At 36.3% G+C, this 21,773-nt stretch overlaps 3 protein-coding genes and 1 pseudogene across 11 annotated transcripts; 2 read left to right on the top strand and 2 right to left on the bottom strand.

Moving 5' to 3' along the window:
• Positions 1-27: 27 nt before the first annotated feature.
• LOC104768639 (glucosamine inositolphosphorylceramide transferase 1) lies at positions 28-3,111 on the bottom strand. Of its 2 annotated transcripts, XM_087506558.1 has the most exons (5): positions 2,994-3,111; positions 2,574-2,897; positions 2,316-2,438; positions 2,040-2,207; positions 28-1,947 (listed from the first exon to the last, which is right to left on the bottom strand). In XM_087506558.1, the coding sequence occupies exons 1-5, from the start codon at positions 2,994-2,996 to the stop codon at positions 259-261; spliced, it is 2,307 nt and encodes a 768-aa protein (XP_087362684.1). In that variant the 5' UTR covers positions 2,997-3,111; the 3' UTR covers positions 28-258. The 2 variants fall into 2 exon arrangements, with proteins under 2 accessions (XP_087362684.1, XP_010490962.2); XM_010492660.3 differs by having other exon boundaries at positions 2,574-3,009.
• A 2,309-nt stretch (positions 3,112-5,420) lies between these two features.
• LOC104768637 (phytol kinase 1, chloroplastic) lies at positions 5,421-7,756 on the bottom strand. The gene is made up of 6 exons (XM_010492659.3): positions 7,302-7,756; positions 6,477-6,544; positions 6,250-6,381; positions 6,043-6,158; positions 5,844-5,958; positions 5,421-5,740 (listed from the first exon to the last, which is right to left on the bottom strand). The coding sequence occupies exons 1-6, from the start codon at positions 7,608-7,610 to the stop codon at positions 5,554-5,556; spliced, it is 927 nt and encodes a 308-aa protein (XP_010490961.1). The 5' UTR covers positions 7,611-7,756; the 3' UTR covers positions 5,421-5,553.
• Positions 7,757-10,518: 2,762 nt separating this feature from the next.
• LOC104768636 (uncharacterized) lies at positions 10,519-16,930 on the top strand. Of its 7 annotated transcripts, none has more exons than XM_010492658.2 (14): positions 10,519-11,344; positions 12,198-12,284; positions 12,484-12,587; positions 12,745-12,795; positions 12,959-13,130; positions 13,217-13,537; positions 13,772-13,975; positions 14,060-14,566; positions 14,687-14,896; positions 15,021-15,209; positions 15,377-15,549; positions 15,722-15,874; positions 15,956-16,037; positions 16,130-16,930. In XM_010492658.2, exons 1-14 carry the CDS (start codon positions 10,841-10,843, stop codon positions 16,517-16,519), a joined length of 3,147 nt encoding a protein of 1,048 aa, XP_010490960.2. In that variant the 5' UTR covers positions 10,519-10,840; the 3' UTR covers positions 16,520-16,930. The 7 variants fall into 7 exon arrangements, 2 of the variants coding, with proteins under 2 accessions (XP_010490960.2, XP_087362560.1); XR_015593914.1 differs by having other exon boundaries at positions 10,586-11,344; positions 14,691-14,896; positions 15,021-15,201; XR_015593913.1 differs by having other exon boundaries at positions 10,586-11,344; positions 14,691-14,896.
• A 3,457-nt stretch (positions 16,931-20,387) lies between these two features.
• Positions 20,388-21,604, top strand: LOC104768635 (cyclin-dependent protein kinase inhibitor SIM pseudogene; annotated as a pseudogene). The gene has a single exon (XR_015593911.1). The product of XR_015593911.1 is annotated as a cyclin-dependent protein kinase inhibitor SIM pseudogene (transcript).
• The last annotated feature ends 169 nt before the right edge of the window (positions 21,605-21,773 follow it).

Genomic DNA, 21,773 nt, shown 5'->3' with positions numbered 1-21,773 from the left:
TTTGTTTTTTGAGTCGTCCTAATCTTATTCTGTGAAGCTTATTCAATTATAAATTAAATCAGATAATCCTTATCGATCCCCCACCACACCAGTTTCTAACAAAGATATGAAAAAAAAAAGGCTAAAGTTACATTCTACAATAAACACAACAACCAAAGTGAAATTATATATTAAGGAAAAGGGCTATGGATTTTATAATTTTGAAACTCCCATTTAATTGAGGAACTACTAACTTGCCCCACAAGTAACACTACTGCTCTACAAATCCCACCCGTCTTTTCTCCCACCAAATTCCCATCTTCGATCAGCCAAACTTCCATACAAATCCGAGAATCGCCGGAGACACTTACTTCTCTTTTTGTAATGTTGGTTCGTGTTTCCACTAATAGCTACACCTGAAAATTTCGAAGTGTCGATTGTTGTCAAAGACGGTCTCACGTACTCCACAGCTTTTCCTGATCCGCTGGCATTCGCGTACAAGAAATTCAGCAAAATGTCTTCACAATTAAACTGCTCGTTTACAAATTCACGACCGAGTTTCGCTTTCTCCGATTGATACATATCAAAGGCAAACCGAACGTCCATAAAAGCTGCTCCGGTGAGAATCATATTGTATCCTTTATGACTTCTCGCAAACTTCTCTGCGCTATAACTCATGGTTTGATCAACAAAACGCGGGTAGAATCCCACCAGTCTCTCCGGATGCTCTCGCCAAACTCTAAACCCTTTCTCGATGTCATCACAAGGCATCATTATATCGTCGTCAAGCTCAAGAACCGCTCTGGTTTTAATCAGCGGATCGATCTCGAACCTGTTGTTCAGAGAGTTCTGCTTCTGGACTCGGATTCTGACTGGCACGGCAGAGTCTAATTCTGACAGTTGAGGAGGCGGTCCTTTGTTCCAAATGACAACTATCTCTTTGACAGAAGGACAACGAGAGTAACGCTTAACGTACATTTTCAGATTCCAGAGACGAGCATCGTAAGTCATAGTTGCTAGCGTGAACTGAGACAAGTGACCTTTGAATGGGTAAGGCTCAACGGCTCCGCTCCCACCGTATATGTATCTGATGCCTACACATGTGAGGAAAAGTCCTACAAGGACTATAACACCAAGCGTAAATTTCCCCATGGAGGAATTAGGCTTCACGAATCCTCTGAGAAAAGGTGGTACTCGGTTCAAGCGAGAACAAATCCGCCTTAACTTTTCTGAGAACAAACCCGCGGTTTCAAGATTCAGGAGTGCATCTGTTCTTTTCCCCGCATAGTAGTTCATGCACCAAGTTGATGGAACAATACAGTTCACAACCCCAAGCAAAAAACCAAGTAATACAACCACGGAAATAGCAGCTACAAGAGAGGCATAACCGAGAATAACCCGATGAAACAGATCGCCTGAAGTTACACGGTCACCATCAACAAGACCAATGAATTCACCAGAACTTAGCTGTTTCACATCGAAATGATGCTCCCTAACTCCGTTCCAAGAATTTTTACCTTTATCCGACGCTTCCAAAGAGAAAGGGACTTCAACTTCTCTGTACTCTTCCTTGGAAATAACCTCAACCTTGAAAATTCGTATCCTTTTCCCGTAGTTTTCACCACAATCTTGACCAACACGATAGAGATTCCCATCATGTAAAAACGCTCTGCCTCCATTTCTTGCACCAACACTTCTTTTACCATTGTAGATAGGATTCATCTTGTGTGGTTTCCATGTGCCAAGAGGAGAGTTACTATACCAAATTTCCAATTGTCCATTCTTCTTTGTCCCAAAGCTACTGTGATCTGATCCAAACAACCAATAGATTCCTTCGTGATGGATTATAGTCGAATCAACAAGCGGCTTTTTCATGATAACTTTCTCCAGCTTCCAACTTAAGGGAAAGTTAACAGCACGGTATAGATTAAGCTGTCCTAGCTCGTTACTCTCCGGCATCATGTATATCTTTTAAACCAACAAAAAAAAAGTAAGCTAAAGATGTTAAGAGAGAGACACGAATGAACTGTGTGAGAGTAAAGTAATTGAATATATCTTACTTCTCCGTTGTAATTGAAGACGAATGGAAAAGACAAGTGCCAAGCCTCATCCAATACTATACCAAGAGTTTCCCAAGTAGCTCCTTTGTCTATACTTTTTGCTACTCCTATATCCCCTTGCATTGTAATGGGGTTTTTAGTTTCAAAGAAGAGGTATAGAGTATCACCCTGTTTGAAACCACATTCACTCAAAAATCAGACTCACAAGAAAACAATATTATGTAGTTCCTCTGCTTTATGATCAATTGAAGAAACGAAAGGGTTCAAGGATGGTACCTGTACATAAAGAAAAGGGTCAGCTACAAAGTTGCTTGGAAGACCAGAATTGGTCAAGGAGGCACATGTTAAAACTGGATTAGACACAGGCCATGCTCCACTCTCATTCCTCCATACATTGATCTGTTTATTTTTTTGAATCACCCAAACTCATTATAAACACAATGTCGTAAAATCCCTAAAATTATGAACCCTAGATGTAAACAATTACCTGTGACCTAAGGCAAAAAAAACAAAAAAAAAATTAGAGAAACTTACGGATTCGATAGGTTTGAGAGAGAAGGGAGAATCACCATAGAAAACACCAATGGACCATGAACCTTCATTATCCTCTCTACAACCTAGCGAAGACGACGATACATGATCCGTACGGCCGATATGCGGAGAAAACACGAACCACGCGTAGGTCACGGCAACCAAAGCGTAAAACCCAAAACAGGAAGCGAAGAACAAGAAACGCCTCCCGGAGCTTCGATATCTGTAACGGTGGTGATGCTTGTTGTGACCAGAAGCAGCAGAAGCAACGTTCTCCGTCGTCTCTTCCATTATCGGAATTATTATCTTCCTCCTCCTCCTCGGCGGCTTAACCGTGTAAATATCGCCGTAGATATTTTTTTTAGGTAAATTATGAATTCGAAATTTAGTAATTAAAATCCTTAATTACGAAATATTTTTTACCATTTAAAGGTTGAAGAAAGAGAGATCTCTGATTCTCTCATTATCATCTCTCTCGCTGCGGTGCAGAGGAAATTATAAAAGGTGACGAGTGTATGTGTGTGTGTGTTAATGCAGAAGCGAAAACGTTACTTGGCATGTTTGTTGAATTTACCAGAATACCCCTTTGGTTTGCTTTTTTCGTAGTGACACTTGTAAACCTACCGCTACACGCGTGGAAACCAGAACCGGCCGCTTCGGGTTTTCGTCAGTATTTTGTCCGGTTTAATTTCTCCAATTTATGAGATAACTACAAACGGGCATGCCCGCGCCCGAACGGACCGACTGTGACGGTCCCGTATTTTCAGTGATCCGCTACGGGCATGTCCGCCACGGGCGGCGAGCGAAATATCAATGCCCATGCCCGCTCCGCATACCTTTGCGGACTAACGGGCATGCCCGCGGGCATCTCTTCTTCTCAAGAACATCACCGCTGGTGTCAAAACAATACGGAGCAGAGAGGTTTTGGTTGGTGAGTGGAGACTGGGGAGAGAGAATGGTGTATAGTGAGTGTACGTACAGAGAGAAAGGCAGAGTAAACTGAAAGTATTAAACCAAAGTAGAACCATAAACAACAAATGAAAATGTTTAAACTGAAATTTAAATCAAATAAATAGTAAACTGAAAGTATTAAACCAACAGAGAACAATAGCCAAAACGATAGCCACAAATCACAGAAATTTTGAAGTTCAAGACAGACAAGCCAAAGAAATATTTCTGTTAAAAGTGTGATGCTTACCTGAAAACCATTCTTGAGGGGTATAACATCGCCGACAACAATATCATAGATAGAAGCCCTGACTCTTCTACCACCTCTAATAACCTGCAACCAAAAACGTTCAGCACACATTGTGGACAAGAGTAACACAACATTATACAGAAATGACGAACTGCAGGAACACACCTCTACATACACGTTTCTCTTCTCCTCAGTCAACTTTTCAAACCAACAAGAATGCTTGTACTCGGCGATAGCTGCAAAATAGGAGACAAACAAAATCAAAATCTGATTGTTTCCAACTTTCCATATTCACTCTTGTAACTCAACAGCAACTCAAGAACATGAACGATTATAGTTACGATACCTCTCACAATGATGTCAAGAATAGTGGCCAAAACGATGCAAGCTTCCACATCCATACATCGAAGATACCCTGCAAGTGACTCATGAGAGCGAGCCATAGATAATAAATTTAGATAGAAATTTGAGTAGAGCTCAAATCTAGTTACCAAACTTGTAAAAGAAAAAAAAATCACCTTTGATTCGCAGCAGCAATCGGTCGGTGTTTCAAAGGCTAGCAAAAGAATTGCTTCAGCAGCAGCAAAAGAATTGCTTCAGTAAGCAGCAAAATCGGTGTCTCAAAGGCTAGCAAAATCGATTGCCAATCGGTGTCTCAAAGGCCAACAAAAGAATTGCTTCAGCAGCAGCAAAAGAATTGCTTCAGTAAGCAAAAGAATCTCCTCTGTTCTCCTTGAATTTCCTCCTCTCTCTAAGGCGAACTTTGCGATGTTGGCAATTTCGCGGACCACCCGCATGACCGCGGGCGTGAGCGGACAAAATCCATTTGACCCGCAAACCAAACGGGCTATGCCCGCGAGACCCGCCAATTTTTGGGCATGAAATTAAGGGTCCATGCCCGACCCGCTATGATACCTAATGGGCCATGCCCGCGGGCCTAAGGCCCAATTGACACCCCTAATTGGATACTATGAGATATGCATTTAATTTTAACGCTTTAATTTTTATTAGTCTTGGAATTAAAAGGTTTTGGGCATAGAGAAATTAATATTTTTATGTATCCGTGAATGACTCAGATACTATATTAAGGTCAATTTCCTTTGAATGTGGCAAAATATCTTTGTTTTTACTGTCTTTGTGTCTTAATAATCGAAATCAGATCTACCCGATACTGATCTATTTACGGAAACAATTTGAATCATGGTTACAATTATTAGGTAACAACAAAACTGTTTTCAAAGACAGATTTTTCTTTCTCATCATAAAATGCATTCATTGATTTTGGACATTGCATTTTAGAATTTCAATATTTCATGCACAGTAGTATGTAGAAAGAAGTTTCCTAAAATTTTTGTATCGTATATATGTGTATGACTTTAAACAAATTTTCCTTTATTGTATTTTTTTTCATTGAGAACTACCAAAACATATCGTAAATCGTCAACAATGCATCAATGCTAACATCTCGTGAGTCACAAAGTCGCAATAGTTGTTGTTAGGTATCTTTTTCTTGATTCGGGATACTTTACATTGATATCATCATCACTATAGTATTTCTTAAAAAAGGAAATCTCAATATACCCCTATATTTTCTAGAAAATTCACACCGTGGTTCATTGGTTCATTTTTGTTTTCTATGTACCGAACACTCCTAACCCAAAAATCAGATTAGTTATGATTTATGAATCTTAAGTGGAATTGTAATGTAAATGGCAGAGGTAAAAACTATACAACTTGTAGCATAACTGTGGTCTGTGTCAACATTTGTAGGTCGTCGGTTTATAATTAATATTCGAAACATAAATAAGCAGCTAAAATAGTAGCCAGAGGAACCGAAACGTTGTCGTCTACTTGATCCGTGATGGGTAGAGACTCGACCACCGTGGCGACCATTGAGACTATTGCGACTCTCTGGAAGGTCGTTTCCCAGTTCATGTTAAGGTACCCAAGACTCGAGTAATAGTAAAGTAATCTGCAAATTACAAAAGTAGTTGCAAAATGTCATCGGTCAGTTCTTTTTTTAAAGAGTTGTTCATCATCATGAAAGAGACACATTTTGGTGGTTGTTTTTTTACCCGATAGAGATGAAGAAGCCGAAGATGAACATAGAGATGCTTCCTGCCCAGCTTTTTCTTGGGTTGTAAGGTATCTTTGCTGACCCAAACTTACGTCCCATGATATCAGCTATTCCTATAATTAAATACGTTTTGATCATGTTTGCACTTAGACATATTCCGAAAAAATGGGATTAATTGACAGGTAAGAAAAAGTTACCATCGCCACCGCACATCATTGCTAAGGAGATCATACCGATGGGAGACTCTCTCCAGAAGAAAACTGAAGACATAAGAAGTGCTAGAACGTAGAATAAAGGACCTTTAAGCAACTCTCTGTGTTGGTTTGAAAACAAAAGTCATCAGATTCTTGTAAAGTCATGAAGAGTTGGAGAAAAAGAAAAGAGGTACGTACACAAAAACTTACTCTGGTCTCCCTTCTCTTGTGACGGATTTGATTAGCGTAGAATTAGGGGAAACGGATAGTCCGTTAACAACAAGCCTTAAGCCATTCACTAACGGAACAAAAGCAGCAAAGTATCGAGCCTCGCTCGATCCGCTAAACTTAAAGATGAAGAACTAAGAAATCAAAATGCTGCGAGAGTTTTATATGTTTTAGAGATTTACTAACACATGGAGAAGTTAAAGCAATACCTGAAGATTGGCCACGCCAGTACAAAAAGCAGACCTGACAGTATATGCACAAGCTTTCTGCTCAAACTCTGCTCACACCAAAAAACAATTTTAAGACAAAGTGAATAGAGAGAATCAAAGTAATTGTTTTCCTTCTTATTCTTACTTCTTAACACAAAGCAAAATCAAATTATCAATTTAGAGTATATGGATCTAGCTAGTGACATTGAACGGTATATGTTATTTTTTAGGGGTAAGCCGATTACGGATAAGAGGTTTAGAAAAAGTGGTAACACATAAACCGGTAAGAATTTTGTGTACCACTTTGCTTTTGTCCACTTCAGCTACCACTACTGCACTGATTGGTCATAATAAGAGCGGTACCAACTTTTTTTTTTACAAATCCAATACTAAAAGACTAAGGGGGTTATTGGATGTATGATTTTGATGGATTTGGAAATTCAGACAAAAATCATGTGTTATTCAATCATTGATTTTAAAATACTTATCAAAATCATGTGTTATTGGTTATGTCATTTACAAATACTTTTTAAAATCCCTTTATTCATTTAATGATTTGTTTTTGGATTTCAAATTCCACATTATGTTTTATATGGATTTGAATGGATTTGATAGTGTAAAATAGAATGATTGAAATCCAAGGATAAAACATGTTATTTCAAAATCCATCTGTTTTGATTTCTAAAATTTACAATTCCATATGGATTTAGAAATCACCTCTCCAATAAGGCCCCTAATTCACAGTGGTGAATTCGAATAACTCGGGATTGTAATCTGGCGAAATTGTGTGTGTATAATTAAAATGATTATTAATAATTAAGAGACCTGTTGAATGACGTTTCGCTTGGTGAGACTCTCGAAGCTTAGGACGAGCGCGTAGGCTCCACCGAGCACTGCCACGGTGGCTGCGACGTCATGCAACAGCGAATTCGTCAAAACTGCTGAAGAGATCAGAGAATGACGAGCACGTAACTGACTAGCCGAGCCCATTCCGGTCAAACCGATGAAACAAGGAGAAGAAATCAAGAAGTTCGGCGAACAGAACCGGTGCGTCGTCAAAGCGTTGTTCCCGAACATAGACCTCCGGCACAAATGAGGATGGTTAATGGGAGATAGAGGTAAGGTTGCTGCCATGGAGCTGAGCTCCGAGGGTTGAGGTTAAGAAGGAGGAGGAGGAAGAAGAAGAGAATCTTGTGAAGTGAATAAAAGATAAGACAGAGTATGGTGACTTTTTGTTTTTGTATATATATATCTTACTTTGTTTTGGTGTTAGTTAAGATGACAATGTAATCTGTCAGGTGTCGCTTTCTCATTGATTGACGCGAGTGCAAAAATCTGACTCACATTGGGACAGTTGGTTCCGGTTTGTACTAACCTAGTGGTGGGAATTGACCAATGAGCATGTCTTATTCTCGTAAAAGTGTTTTTTACTATTCAACGTTTCGTACTTGCATTTTTTGGGCACATTGTAAAATCCGACACTGGTTACTACGAGTTTACAACGGTAGATCTGTTTTCCTGACATCAGTGAATTCCGAAATTTTAGTCAGTGCATTTTTTTTTTAATGTACTAAATCAATATACCATAAGTTACAAATACTAGTAAAATATTGGAATATTTTCTTTCTTTCTTTTTGAAAATTAAAACGTTTTCGATTGTTGATACATTAATATTATCATTTTAACACTTCAGTCGATTTTAACAAATTGACTATACTAACAGTTGAATGAAAGTTTTAAGTTTTAAACCATATGTTCTAATATATAAAATTGACGGGAATTGACTAAATTTATATGTATAGTTGTAAATAGTAGGTGAAACTTTGAAAAATGTGAAACAAGACACAAATAAGATAAATGAACAATACTGTATAATCTCAATGGTAAAAATTGAAAAACTATAAAGGGGACTACGTGAAATTTTTAATAACTACAACTATCAAATGGATGTAAAAAAGAAGTAGCAATGGCCAATGGACTACTAACCAAAAAATATATACAAAATAAAAGTGCACCCGCCTTTCAAGTTTCCAAAAAAATAGAAACAAACAAAAATCCAAAATCCAACATATATATACTCTCGTGAATAACAACATGTTATATATGTTTTTCTTCTTTTTTTTTTTGTGCAAAGACATGTTATATATATGTTTAGTGATCGTATGTATGCCAATGCACATATGGATGTAAGATATAAAAAGTGCGTACTGACATTACTCAATAATTTGCACATTTGAAGATAATAATATCTAACGAAAGGAAACAGGAAAAAGTAGTACAAAAACAAAATCATGTGATTATAAAAGAGCTAGCTTATATATAATTATGGACTCTCACCACGTAAAACGATTGACAAAAAGAAAGATACAGTAAGTATTATAGAAAACGAAGGTTGTGGATGAGGATGTCTTGTTACACAACCTCCACTTATTCGTTTGGTGAAAACGAAGACATGGATGGCCAGATGGCTTCAACAATATCTAATTATCTCTATATACGTATGTTTTGGTGAAAACGAAGACATGGATGGTATTATTTTGTCCTAACCTATAGTGGTGGGAAATGACCAATGAGATGTCCTATTCCGGTAAGTGTTTTTTACTATTTACGTTTCGTACTTGCATTTTTTTGGGGATTTATATATTGTTAAATCCGACACTAGTTATTTTACTGTGTATTTTTCTGAAATTTACAGAATAAAGAATTTTTTAAAAGGGGAATATATCATAAAATTTTAAAGATTTGGGGAAATTGTCCTTTACTTATTTCCTTTTCAAACAAGTGAAAACTGTGAAACAAGAAGACACAAATAAGCTACCGTAATGAAGAATACAATGTATAAAATCTCAATGGTAAAGTATTGTAATTAGTAATTGTATGCCAATACACACATGTATTATATATGAATGTCAATATAAAAAGTACGACCTGACATTTTTCTCAATAATTGCACGGATGAAGATAAAAATCTAAGAAAAGGAAAAGAAAAGTAGTACAAAATCATGTGATTATATAATTAAGAGCTATATAATTATGGATGGACCCTCAAAACTTAAAACGATTGACAAATGTACAGTATTATGGAAAACGAAAGGGTGTGTCAGTGTGGATGAGGTTGTGTTGTTCGTAACAACTTGTGATTCTTTGATGTAAAAGACATGGGGTCATCAATATATCTACGTCTAATCGATTCAAAATTTGTCCTGGTCTACGCATGTTACGTTTTAGGTTTCTTTTCTTTCTCTAGTGTTATGGTATTATTTATGCTTCATACATTCTAAATTTGGAGAAAATTGGATGTAACCATATTTATATGCAGGATGCAGCATTGAATTAAAAGTAAACTACAAATAAAAAAAGAACAGTCCCGCTGCATTGAATTCACTTGCAGAACGCAAAGAGCTTTTCACTATACAGTGGTTGTACTATACTCTATAATAGTATAATTGCTCCTTTCTTAAGCATCTGATAACTAATACTAGTAGTAGTAATTTAGTAATAGTATTCTCATTTAATTTTGATTGTTTTGTAATCAACGGACACGTTAGAAGATTCAATGCTTCAAATCATATACTAATATACTCGTTTTTATCATATGGCAGATGATTAATGTGCATATTTACCAAGCAAAAGCCTATATTATTGTGATAAAAAACAATCGTATAATTAAACTAGGATAAGATATAAATGTCAACAACAACAACAAAAAAAAACTAGTACTAAAAGATATGAACATTTTGCATCGGGTTATCCGACTCTTAAATCACTAGTTAATTCGAATAATTACCTAAAAAAAGGTTCTTAAACCAACCTAGTAAAGATGCTTTAGAAAGAAAGAGTAGTAGTCATGTTGTTTACACTCATTATCAAAAGCAGTAGTACCATTTATTTGCATATATAACTCAAAATAAAGCAAAGTGACATAATTAGATAGAGATTTACGAAAGATGAAGAGATTTCATTATCACTAATAGTGACAATTACTGCTCATGAAAAAAAAGCAAGTTGGACTTCTTGTGTGTGTGACTATGTGTGTGTATGTAAATAAAAACGCGTTTTAAAAAAATCTCATCTTTTTGACGATACGATTGTTGTCACCGTCCTAACTTAATTACACTTTTTTTTTTTAATTTAAATCAATTAAATAAATATAAAATTTTGTTTCAATCTCTCTCTTTCACATTCACACCACCACCACCACTGTCTCCTCCGCTTAACAGATTCGCAAAACTCAAAATCTGAATCTCTCATGGTGAAGTTTTGTGGCACCTGAAACAGAGAAGTGAGAGAGAGAGAAGCTTCTTTCTTCTTCTTCGTCTTCAGTATTATTGTGAAACAAACCCAGTGAAGCTGCTTCTTTCTCCATGGGGAGAAACTCTCTCTCGCTCGAGATCGATGACAATGGCGGCGTCGGGAGAGACAATAATCACAACCTATCCGGAAACGGAGACTTATCTTTTCATTCCGTTAGAGATCGACTCCGTCTTAAACGGAATTCAAGCGACAGGCGAGATCGATCTCACTCTGGTTTGGATCGGCCTTCGTTGTTGCGTAACCGACCTCATCACATTGGCCGATCGTTGAATCGCAAAGGATTGATTTCGTTGCTTAAGCCACGCGGCACTTGTTTGCTTTACTTTCTCGTCGCTTTTACGGTTTGTGCGTTCGTTATGTCTTCGCTATTGCTTCAGAATTCGATTACTTGGCAAGGGAATGTTAAGGGAGGGTTGGTGAGTAGTCGAATTGGATTGGGGACTACGTTGAAGTATGTTCCTGTTGGTATTGCTAGGACGTTGATTGAAGGGGAAGGGCTTGATCCCTTGCGTTCCGCTGTTAGGATTGGTGTTCGTCCCCCAAGGCTTGCTCTCGTGAGTTCTTTCTTTATATACCCTTTTTAAAATTTATGCATTGGAAGAGAGACCTGTGTTTGTTAAGTGTTTAGGATTGTTAGATCCACTTTAGTTACTCTCGTAGACTAGTGTGTTCACTGTGAGACAGCTAGTGATATTTTTTATCTTTAGCACTTGGGTTCCGAGGTTTTGATTGTGGAAACGCGCAATATTGTTCATTATGTTTTAAAAGAGGAGTCTTTCAAGTAGTGTTGGTTCAGACTTAAGGAAAGTTTTTGTTTTGGAAAAGCGGCTTGGCCAAGATTCTCTGGGAAAGAGATTTTCTTTTAGAAAATTTGATGTGGACCCTGGTTTATGTTCTTTTCTCATCTTAGCTTAAAGTAGATTACCACCAGTAAGATTGAATTTGTCAGTAGGACTTTATGGGATCAAGATCTAAATTTTTGTGTTTGAGTCTGAGCCAATGGAAGAAATAATATAGTTTTTTAGCAATCCTACACGTCCTGACTAGACATATACAGGCTCATGTGAAAGTGCCATGTGCTTCTGTTAGTTGCTGCACCTTGGGGTATTGGTATGGATTTGAAGCTAAATTACGTTGTAGTAGCGTTAAGGAGTCTGTTGGCATATTATTCTTGAACTTGAAAGTGGGTTGTTCACGGTTATTTTGCAATTACTTGCATGGTCGATCATTCCTTTCAGTCTAATAGGAGTCATGTCCACATTAGCTTTGGAAAGCTTTGGAAAATTACCGTTGTTATGTATATCAACCCTGTTTTATTTTCTCTGATCGATCTCATATTATCCTCTTTCTATCTCTATCTCCATGCACTTTCGGTTCATTTTCTGTTGTATATGTTATGAACGACAGGTACTAGGGAACATGAAGAAAGATCCCCGAACACTAATGTTGGTCACAGTTATGAAGAATCTTCAAAAACTGGGTTATGTGTTTAAGGTGAAACTTTATGGCATTTTATACTTGCAGCTCTAGCATTCATGTTGAAGATTTTTTATTTTCTCTTAATTATGCTAAAAGCAGAATGGATTCTCTAATTTGTTAATCCACCACAAATATGCAGTGAAGTGGATACAAGCTTATATGTGTCTTATTTCTCGCATCTCGTAGAAAAGCTTGTGACCTTAAACGTTGTCAGGTTTTTGCCGTAGAGAATGGTGAAGCACGCTCATTGTGGGAACAGCTAGCTGGCCATGTCAAAGTTTTGGTTTCAGGGCAGTTGGGGCACACTGATTGGACAATGTACGTGTCCTAGAAACTCATTGAAAACTTTCTTATTGTTTTCCTGGCCATATTTTCAAATAAGATTTCTTAGCAAATGATTCTCGGTTGCTTTAGTAAATATTTTTTGTTTCTCCAACTCCACCTAGATAAATTTACAGTGATTCATCTTCTGCAGCTTTGAAGGAGTTATTGCTGATTCGCTTGAAGCAAAAGAAGCCATTTCAAGGTGGGTAAATTAAGTTTGATTAGCAGCCTGCTATCAGAGTGCTTTTTGTATTGCTTACTTATACTGCCTAAGATGTGAAAAAGTAACAAGCTGTTGGGCTTCTCAGAATTTTGCAAGTTACTTCTGTAGTTAAGATTCTAGGATGATAAAATTATATATGCAGCCTTATGCAGGAGCCATTTCGTTCTGTACCACTTGTATGGATAGTTCATGAAGATATTCTTGCAAATCGGCTGCCTGTTTACCAAAGGATGGGCCAGAATTCTCTTATCTCCCACTGGAGAAGTGCTTTTGCAAGAGCAGCTGTGGTTGTCTTTCCACAGTTTACCCTGCCGGTAGATTCCTGTCCGCAATAAGCTTACATTAGTGTACCAAAGTGTGTGCTTTGTATTCAACTAAGATCTTATTATTATTTGTTCAGATGTTGCATAGCGTTCTTGATGATGGGAACTTCGTTGTGATTCCAGAATCTGTAGTTGATGTTTGGGCTGCGGAAAGCTACAGTGAAATCCATACAAAAGAAAAACTAAGAGAGATTAACGAATTTGGCGAGGATGACCTGATCATCTTGGTGCTTGGGAGTTCCTTCTTTTATGATGAGTTTTCTTGGGATAATGCCGTGGCAATGCACATGTTGGGACCACTTTTAACACGATACGGGAGGAGAAAAGATACCAGCGGTTCCTTTAAGTTTGTTTTTCTATATGGTAATTCTACCAACGGACAGAGTGATGCTGTACAGGTAAGAAATATTTTGGTAGGATTTAATCATATCTTGTCCTTCCTAAATGATTAGGACCTATAATTTCCGTAATCAATGCAATCCGCAGATGCTCATTGGTCTGGTGCTACTAAAAACACATTATAATTTGTCATGGAAAGAATATCCCCGGACAATTTGATTCGTCTGTATGTGACTAGTATTGGTTGAGATTGTCTACTGAAAACATAATTGTGTGTTAATACATAAATGCAGGAGGTTGCGTCGAAGCTCGGATTGACCGAAGGCACTGTTCGGCATTTTGGTTTGGACGAGGATGTGAATAGAGTTCTACTGATGGCTGATATTCTTGTTTATGCTTCGTCCCAAGAGGAACAAAATTTTCCTCCATTAATTGTGCGAGCTATGAGCTTTGGCATCCCAATCATAACACCTGACTTTCCTGTCATGAAAAAATATGTGAGTACACTGAAGTTAATAGTTTCCTGATTATCAGACAATGCCAAACACGTTGTTTGCTTATTTTCGGACCTTTAACTGCAGATGGCTGATGAAGTTCATGGAATATTTTTTCGAAGAAACGATCCTGATGCACTGTTGAAGGCTTTTTCACCCTTGATATCAGATGGAAGGCTCTCTAAATTTGCTCGAACAGTTGCTTCTTCAGGGAGACTATTAACTAAGAACTTGATGGCAACAGAATGCATAACTGGTTATGCTCGGCTTTTGGAGAACATACTCCATTTTCCATCTGATACTTACTTGCCAGGTTCTATTTCTCAACATCAAGTGACAGCATGGGAGTGGAATCTCTTCAGGAGTGAAATAGAGCAGCCAGAAAGCTTCATCCAGGACTCCGCGTATGCTTCCATTGGAAAATCCGGAATTATTTTCCAAGTCGAAGAGAAGTTCATGGGTGTTATTGAGTCAACAAACCCTCTTGACAATAATACCCTATTTGTTTCCGATGAGCTTCCTTCCAAATTAGACTGGGATGTTCTTGACGAGATCGAGGGAGCTGAAGAGTACGAAAAAGTAGAATCTGAGGAGGTATCAAATTTTGCTGCCATCAGACATATTTCTAGGTTCTCCCTAGACATTATTCTGTGAGTCTGGTTGAGCTGCATTGGTCTGTTTTATTGAACTATTTCTTCTTCGTCTGATATATAGCTAGAGGACAGAATGGAAAGAGATGTTGAGGATTGGGAGGAGATATACCGGAATGCTCGCAAATCGGAGAAGCTAAAATTTGAAGTGAATGAACGGGATGAAGGAGAACTAGAACGAACTGGCCAGCCTTTATGCATTTATGAGATTTACGATGGAGCTGGGGCTTGGCCCTTTCTGCATCATGGCTCTCTGTACCGTGGTTTGAGCCTGGTAAGCTTCATTATTGGTTTCTTATTTTCAACCGGCAGTTATTAAATCTGCATAAAGTATCAAGGTTAGAATTGTGCTTAATAATATTGCTGGTCTTGATTTTTTGGTCATATCTCCACTTTAGTCCAGCAAAGATCGAAGGCTAAGCTCAGACGACGTAGATGCAGCAGACCGATTACCTCTACTGAATGATACCTATTATCGAGATATCCTTTGTGAAATTGGAGGAATGTTTTCTGTCGCGAATAAAGTTGATAGCATTCACATGAGACCTTGGATTGGATTTCAGTCATGGCGTGCTGCTGGTAGGAAGGTAGTTCTTTAAAAGTAGTGTTGTTGATAACTAATTTACAAAGTTACAGTTCATAAGTATCACTCTATTTGAATTACTGGAAGGCTTGATTTTTGAAAAGGCACATATCCAGCTTTACATTACATCCATTGTTCTACTGTTTGGTGACACTTTTGTTGTGGAGACAGGTCTCGTTATCATCTAAAGCTGAAGAGTCTCTGGAAAACATTATAAAACAAGAAACAAAGGGGGAGATTGTTTACTTCTGGACAAGATTAGACATTGATGGTGACTTGTATGGAAGTAAAAATAAGCTCACATTCTGGTCTATGTGCGATATCCTTAACCAAGGAAACTGCAGGTACTCCTCCCCGCAGTAACTGTTACATAATTTATGCTGATAGTAGCGAGGAAAATATACAGATGCATAATATTGAACCAACCCATATCTTTACATGACACATGCCATACATAAACTAACCAATAAGTAATGGTGAGCTCACATCGGTTTCTCGTGTATTAAATTGATGCAGAACCACTTTTGAAGATGCATTCCGGAATATGTATGGGTTACCAGAACACATTGAAGCGCTTCCTCCCATGCCTGAAGATGGTCATCACTGGTCTTCACTCCACAATTGGGTGATGCCAACTCCGTCTTTCCTCGAGTTTGTCATGTTCTCAAGGTAAATATTATTCCCACATATTCTCCAAAACATCCACCATATCCCCCAAACTCACTGCCCCAGTTTAAACCGCAACCACAGGATGTTCTCGGAGTCTCTAGATGCTTTGCACAACAATACTAACGACTCCAATAGTTGCTCGTTGGCTTCATCAATACTCGAGGTAAAAAACCCAGTTTCTTACTTGGTTGCTTTGTACTCCAATATTTCACAAATTTCTGATTGTTATGGTTCTGTTTTTTCAACAATAAGTAGAGAAAGCATTGTTACTGCCGGGTTCTGGAAATATTGGTTAATGTCTGGGCATATCACAGCGGGAGAATAATGGTTTACATAAACCCAAGAGATGGCACGCTTGAGGAACAACATCCATTACCACAACGAAAAGGTTTAATGTGGGCTAAGTACTTTAACTTCACTTTACTGAAAAGCATGGACGAAGACTTAGCAGAAGCAGCAGATGATAAAGACCATCCAAGGGAAAGATGGCTATGGCCATTAACCGGGGAAGTACACTGGAAAGGCGTTTACGAGAGGGAACGTGAAGAAAGATACCGATTGAAAATGGACAAGAAGCGTAAAACTAAGGAGAAACTTTACGATAGGATCAAAAACGGTTACAAGCAAAAATCACTCGGAGGATAAAAACAGAGATCTGTTCGCGTGCATACAAGACCCGGGACGAGAGAGCTTAAAGACCGAACGGATTAACTTGGCCTCAGTCTCGACGAGAGTTTATTCTTTTTTGACAGGGAGAAACAAAACACATGAGATTCACTTGGAGATATGGAGATATCGAAAGCAAAAGATTCACTCTTGCCATTGTCTGGAGATTATAGGAGAGCTTAGATTTAGAATTCATTCTTCACCATCAAAGTAAAGGTTTCTTTCAGAACTCTCTTTTTTTTTTCCTTCAATATTTGAACTCAGTAAGAAACAAAAGCATTCATGTTCTTAGCCACTGATTTAGGTTTTTTTTTTATATATCTTTCATGGTTTTTGTATATACATTACAATTTCATTGGTTTTAGAATAAAAAAAGGCAATTTTGATGTTGATGCTGCATAATTTCATTCAACTTATTATCATCATAACTCGACCAACTTGGGTCTCTCAACCAGACCAGAGGCAGTCTTTTCATTTATTTGAGATCATATATGATATTGCAATCATAAATTGCTAAAAAAAAACTCGCTAAAATTTTAAGTTTCTAATAAGCAAGAAAATAGAAAACCACAAAGTGTTACATCACTTTTTATCATAATTTTATAGACTTTGGAAAAGTGAAAGAACCGTACAAGCGTTGAAGATGACAAGACCCATGACCAACAATGCCAACGACCGTCCTGAATGCAGCAGATTCACCACCTCGTGTTTGATTTTTCGTAGAGAATCTAGTGGAACACTCGACAAAAGAAAATAAAAAATAAAATCATTACTAAAGCTCAGTACCTAACTTATCTATCTATATCTAAAACCAAAAATAAAGTAAAAATGTATCTATATCGCAATAATGTAGACAAAGGTGCTCGAAGACAGATAGATTCACACAGTCACATGCAAATTTTGGGCTCGATCGACGCTTCAACAAACCCATTTTTGCAATCTAGCAAACATAGAGGGACAATAATAATTAAATCCTACAAAACTTTAGAAAAGCTAAACCGTGCAAAGTTTCCCTTTCTTTCATGTCCACATCAAAACTGACCAAAAGAGCTAAACATTTATTAATCGTCAATTGGATCAATCGGAATAGTAACGTAACGACTTCGCAAAATTAAATGGTATGGGGACAAAAGGAAAGAATCAAGAAAAGTCGATGGGGTTTGGTTTGGTAAGTAAGTTAATGGTCCCAATACTTTTTTCAAATTTTTCTCCAAATTGGTTTGGTTTTACCATTTAAGCTATATGTACTCTAGCTCTCTAATTTTCCCAATCACTCCGAGTTCTCGGTATCGTTTTGGTATCCTATGAAAAAGGACATGAACTGAAATCTACTTCGTAAGATTTATAAATAGACGAAGAAATATATATATATTTTAAACGACAGTTAAGTCTTTGGTGTATGTGAAGAAAATTGAAACACAGACATGAGATGCATGATATCATAAGCTTCAAACTTTTAAAGTCAAATATATTGAATAAACATAAATATTTTTATATTATCTATATTATAACAGCCTAATTGTTAGACTGTTGATCACTGATATTTTATATATATTCCAGTTTTCTTTTGATCACTGATATTTTATATATATTCCAGTTTTCTTTTTTTGTTTTTCTTCTTTTTGTCGTGTGTATAGTATATAGGTTTGAATATTTGTATAAGAGACAATAGAATATGAAACATATAGATCCAAGAGAGAACCATCATGCATGATCGTTATCCACTTGGTATCGATGATGATCGATCGGTTACTTAAATTAAAATATAGTATGGAAAACATTTAGCTTGATCGATAATATTATATGGATAAATACATTAATTATTAGGGAGACATGCACGTTACGTTTTACTTGCTTCCCTTGTCTCAATCGTACTTTACAACGAATACAATAAAAAACACTAATACATACTAACTGAAGCACGTATTAATTGTATTCATGTCAACCACGTAAATATATTACTATATACTTTGCATATTGAAGATTTTATGCATCCATTCTTGTTTATATCGACCTAGGTTTCTGTTCATATAGATCTACTCGCAAAAACTTAAAACCAAAACTAGCTATCTTCTTGACTCTTGCGTATAATTAATTTCATTTTCCGAATACCGTGTCATGTTCGAAATTCTTGTCAAACTGTTCCTCTTTTTCAGCTTACTGGTTAATTACACTAATGAATACTATTAATCTTCTTACACATCATCATCATATACATACAAAACAAAGCAGAATATTTATTAATTAATCTACTTTCTTAGTTATTTAAGCTAGAATGCTAGATGTGTTGATATATACACCAAATGGTTCAAATTTTCAACAAGAACTTGCAAAAAAATTTAAAAGCACGAACGCTTAACAACAAACGTTTTTTTGTTGTTGTCAACAACTAAAGTTGTTAAAAAAGATCGATAGAACAAACAAAAAGTGGTCCAGATTCCAGAAAACAAAAGTTGTCCATGCATTTTTGCGTAAGGAACAGTTAAACACATAGTATTTGTTACTCGTGTTAAAAAAAGAAAAGTAAAAAAAATGGGAAAAGATAACAACAAAAAAAAGACAGTGAGTGAGAGAGAGATTGAGAAACTGAGAAAGATCACAGAGATTGTTTCTTTATCTGTCCCTCTTTTTTTTGGGGGGAGGCTTTAACACTGCCTGATATCGCCCAGTCGCATCCACAGATCAACCCTACATCACACTACATGCCTCCATAAAGGTCGACACGTGGCAATTCTTTTGATGTTTAGATTCTCTGCACACTAATTTTTACCTTAATACCTTTGCAACCAAGTCTGTATACACTCATACATCATGTATATGCTGACTTCTAGATTCAATTCTATTATATACAGTATAATTTATTCAAATATGTATAGATACTTAATTATGTATGTATATAATCGCATGAAGAGTCTATAGTAAGGCACATATAAAAAACCATGATTAAAACGAACGTGTAGATGTCGTGCGGGATACAAATTTAAATATCAAAATCAACAGTATCATTTAAAGATATGCCGATGGAATCTTAGTTATTAAAATTATGATACTTTCTTCCTTATGGAATCTTGGGTAATTTTTTTTTTATAAAAAGAATAAGATTAAAACCGATTGCAATTATATCCAGATCGCAGTTATAATAGGTTTTATTAAAATATGCATGTAATTGATACATCATGCATGTACAAAAAGTCTAAAAGTCTATACACATGACATGTCTCTATAGTTTCTTTAGCAGTACACGACATAAATTCTAACCAACCTCTACGTTTAGATCTAGAGATTAAAAACTTTGAGCTAAAATTTGAATCCTATTTATATGTGCCTAACTATTGATATAACTTTAAAAAGAAATATATATTATGTACTTGAACTTATATTATGCATGTTACTCCTTGCTTATTTTCCAAACATATGCATGTTACTACTTTTTAACCGAACAAATTTGCATGTTAGATTTATTTTACTCGCATAATATAACATTCTGATTCTTTTCTAAAAGTAATATTTATAAGCATGTTTATAAGTCTACGTTTGCATTGATAAAAGTTTGATTTTTCGGAAATTGTGTTCTTTGAATCTTTGTTAAAGTAAAATTACTTCTATATATATAGGCTCCCTATTCTTGATTGGATTCTTCTTTTTAGTGGATGTAACTATCAATCTAAAACCATGAATATATACCCTCTTTTCGACATTTTCTTTTTAATTCTTCATTTTCCAAAGGTGACTTTTTAGTGGATGTAACTATCAATCTAAAAATTCTATATTCTTTGCTTACCTATGGAATTTTCTTTAGTGGCTAGCTTTTTAAGCTTCAAGCAACACACGTTTCTTTGTTCGTTGATAAAAGTAAAACATATCCGATATATATAAAAAAATATATTTTTAATGACATATAAAACAGTTAAAATTATAGTTAAAGTTGGTTTATACGTTTTTAAAAAATTATTTTTTAAGGAATAGCAAATCATTAAAAAATTTGCATATTCATTGTAAATTTGCTCTAAGAAACTTATTATAGTAATTTTTTTGTTTGAACATGCATGTAAGAACTTTCATTTCCACTATTACGTCAAATAATAATAATTATAATAATAGTTGACAATATAAATAATAATAATAACATAATCATATTATATATTATTAATTAAGAATCTAAACTCTTATAAAGTACTAATAAGTAATAACAGATTTACTTGGCATGTGGCTTAGTTTAATTATCTCTCAAATGTAAATGAAGCGAAGTAGTAGTAGTGGATTTGATTTCTACCATGGCTTATCTTTCTCTAATTATAATATACAACAAAAAAGACATGTACGTAAAGACAGAAGCACATATATATAAGAAACCTACAAGTCCACTTCTCTAAGAAGATTTGTTCAGGCACACGCCAAAACACAAAACACAAAAAAAAAAAAAAAACCCTTTCAAGAACTTATAAATTTAATATTTCTATAAAAAAAAAAAAAAAGGAATGGATCTTGGGTTAATACAAGATCTGCCCATCTTGAAGTTCCCACCAGCCATCAAGATCCGATCGTCAACACCAACATAGATGATGATGACTGCGGCGGCGGCTGCACCACTCCCACTTCCTCCGACCACAAGATTCCTCCAACCACCGCAACTACTCCTCCTCCTCCGCCTCACAAACCCCGTCCACCTTCTACACCTTCGTCTCTCCGCGTCAGATCTTGCAAGAGGAAGCTTATGACGTCACTGCCCAAGTATGAGATCATCGTCAACAAAGATGAGATCGAAAGCTTCTTCTCCTCCGTTTACAACCAGACAATGACGTCATCCACAACCACCACCACCACGGTGGCCACGCGGCGGAGAAGTTTCCGTTCTTGTTCAAGAAGATGATCAATAATTGAGAAATCTCATTAAAGGTTCCATAGCTTTTTTTATTTATTTTTATGTAATGTTTTTTATCAACTTTACACGTCGACCCACTCTATAAATATACATGTGCGATCGATTGATGGAATCTTTTTTTTCTTTTACTAAATTGTGCTCTTAGCTGTTTTGAAAACGAATGAAGTAATTTTTATCGACAACTTAAAATAAATTTACAACGAGCCGCATGCACAAGTATGTATATATCATCTTTTAGTAAAAAAAAAAAACGGAGTTATAATATGAAACTGAACAGTGAAAGCCTATAGCATTTACCAATTTGTTCAGTGTGGCCAAAAAGTACGTTTTTTCATCATTAGCTGATTGAGG

This window comes from Camelina sativa, chromosome 20 (assembly GCF_030686135.1).
Source record: "Camelina sativa cultivar CO46 ecotype springtype chromosome 20, ASM3068613v1".
Lineage (NCBI taxonomy): Eukaryota > Viridiplantae > Streptophyta > Magnoliopsida > Brassicales > Brassicaceae > Camelina > Camelina sativa.
This window is presented reverse-complemented; position numbering and strand designations above follow the sequence as displayed.

Coding starts and splice junctions, on each gene's coding strand:
- LOC104768639 (XM_087506558.1), bottom strand. Junction 2,439..2,573: donor CTCTCAAACCTATCGAATCC/GTAAGTTTCTCT, acceptor AAAAATAAACAG/ATCAATGTATGGAGGAATGA. Junction 1,948..2,039: donor TCTTCAATTACAACGGAGAA/GTAAGATATATT, acceptor TTGGTTTAAAAG/ATATACATGATGCCGGAGAG.
- LOC104768637 (XM_010492659.3), bottom strand. CDS start 7,610: ATGGCAGCAACCTTACCTCTATCTCCCATTAACCATCCTCATTTGTGC. Junction 6,545..7,301: donor AGCGAAACGTCATTCAACAG/GTCTCTTAATTA, acceptor TGGTGTGAGCAG/AGTTTGAGCAGAAAGCTTGT. Junction 6,382..6,476: donor CTGGCGTGGCCAATCTTCAG/GTATTGCTTTAA, acceptor CTTTAAGTTTAG/CGGATCGAGCGAGGCTCGAT.
- LOC104768636 (XM_010492658.2), top strand. CDS start 10,841: ATGGGGAGAAACTCTCTCTCGCTCGAGATCGATGACAATGGCGGCGTC. Junction 13,976..14,059: donor TTCCTGTCATGAAAAAATAT/GTGAGTACACTG, acceptor CTTTAACTGCAG/ATGGCTGATGAAGTTCATGG. Junction 14,567..14,686: donor AAAAAGTAGAATCTGAGGAG/GTATCAAATTTT, acceptor TCTGATATATAG/CTAGAGGACAGAATGGAAAG.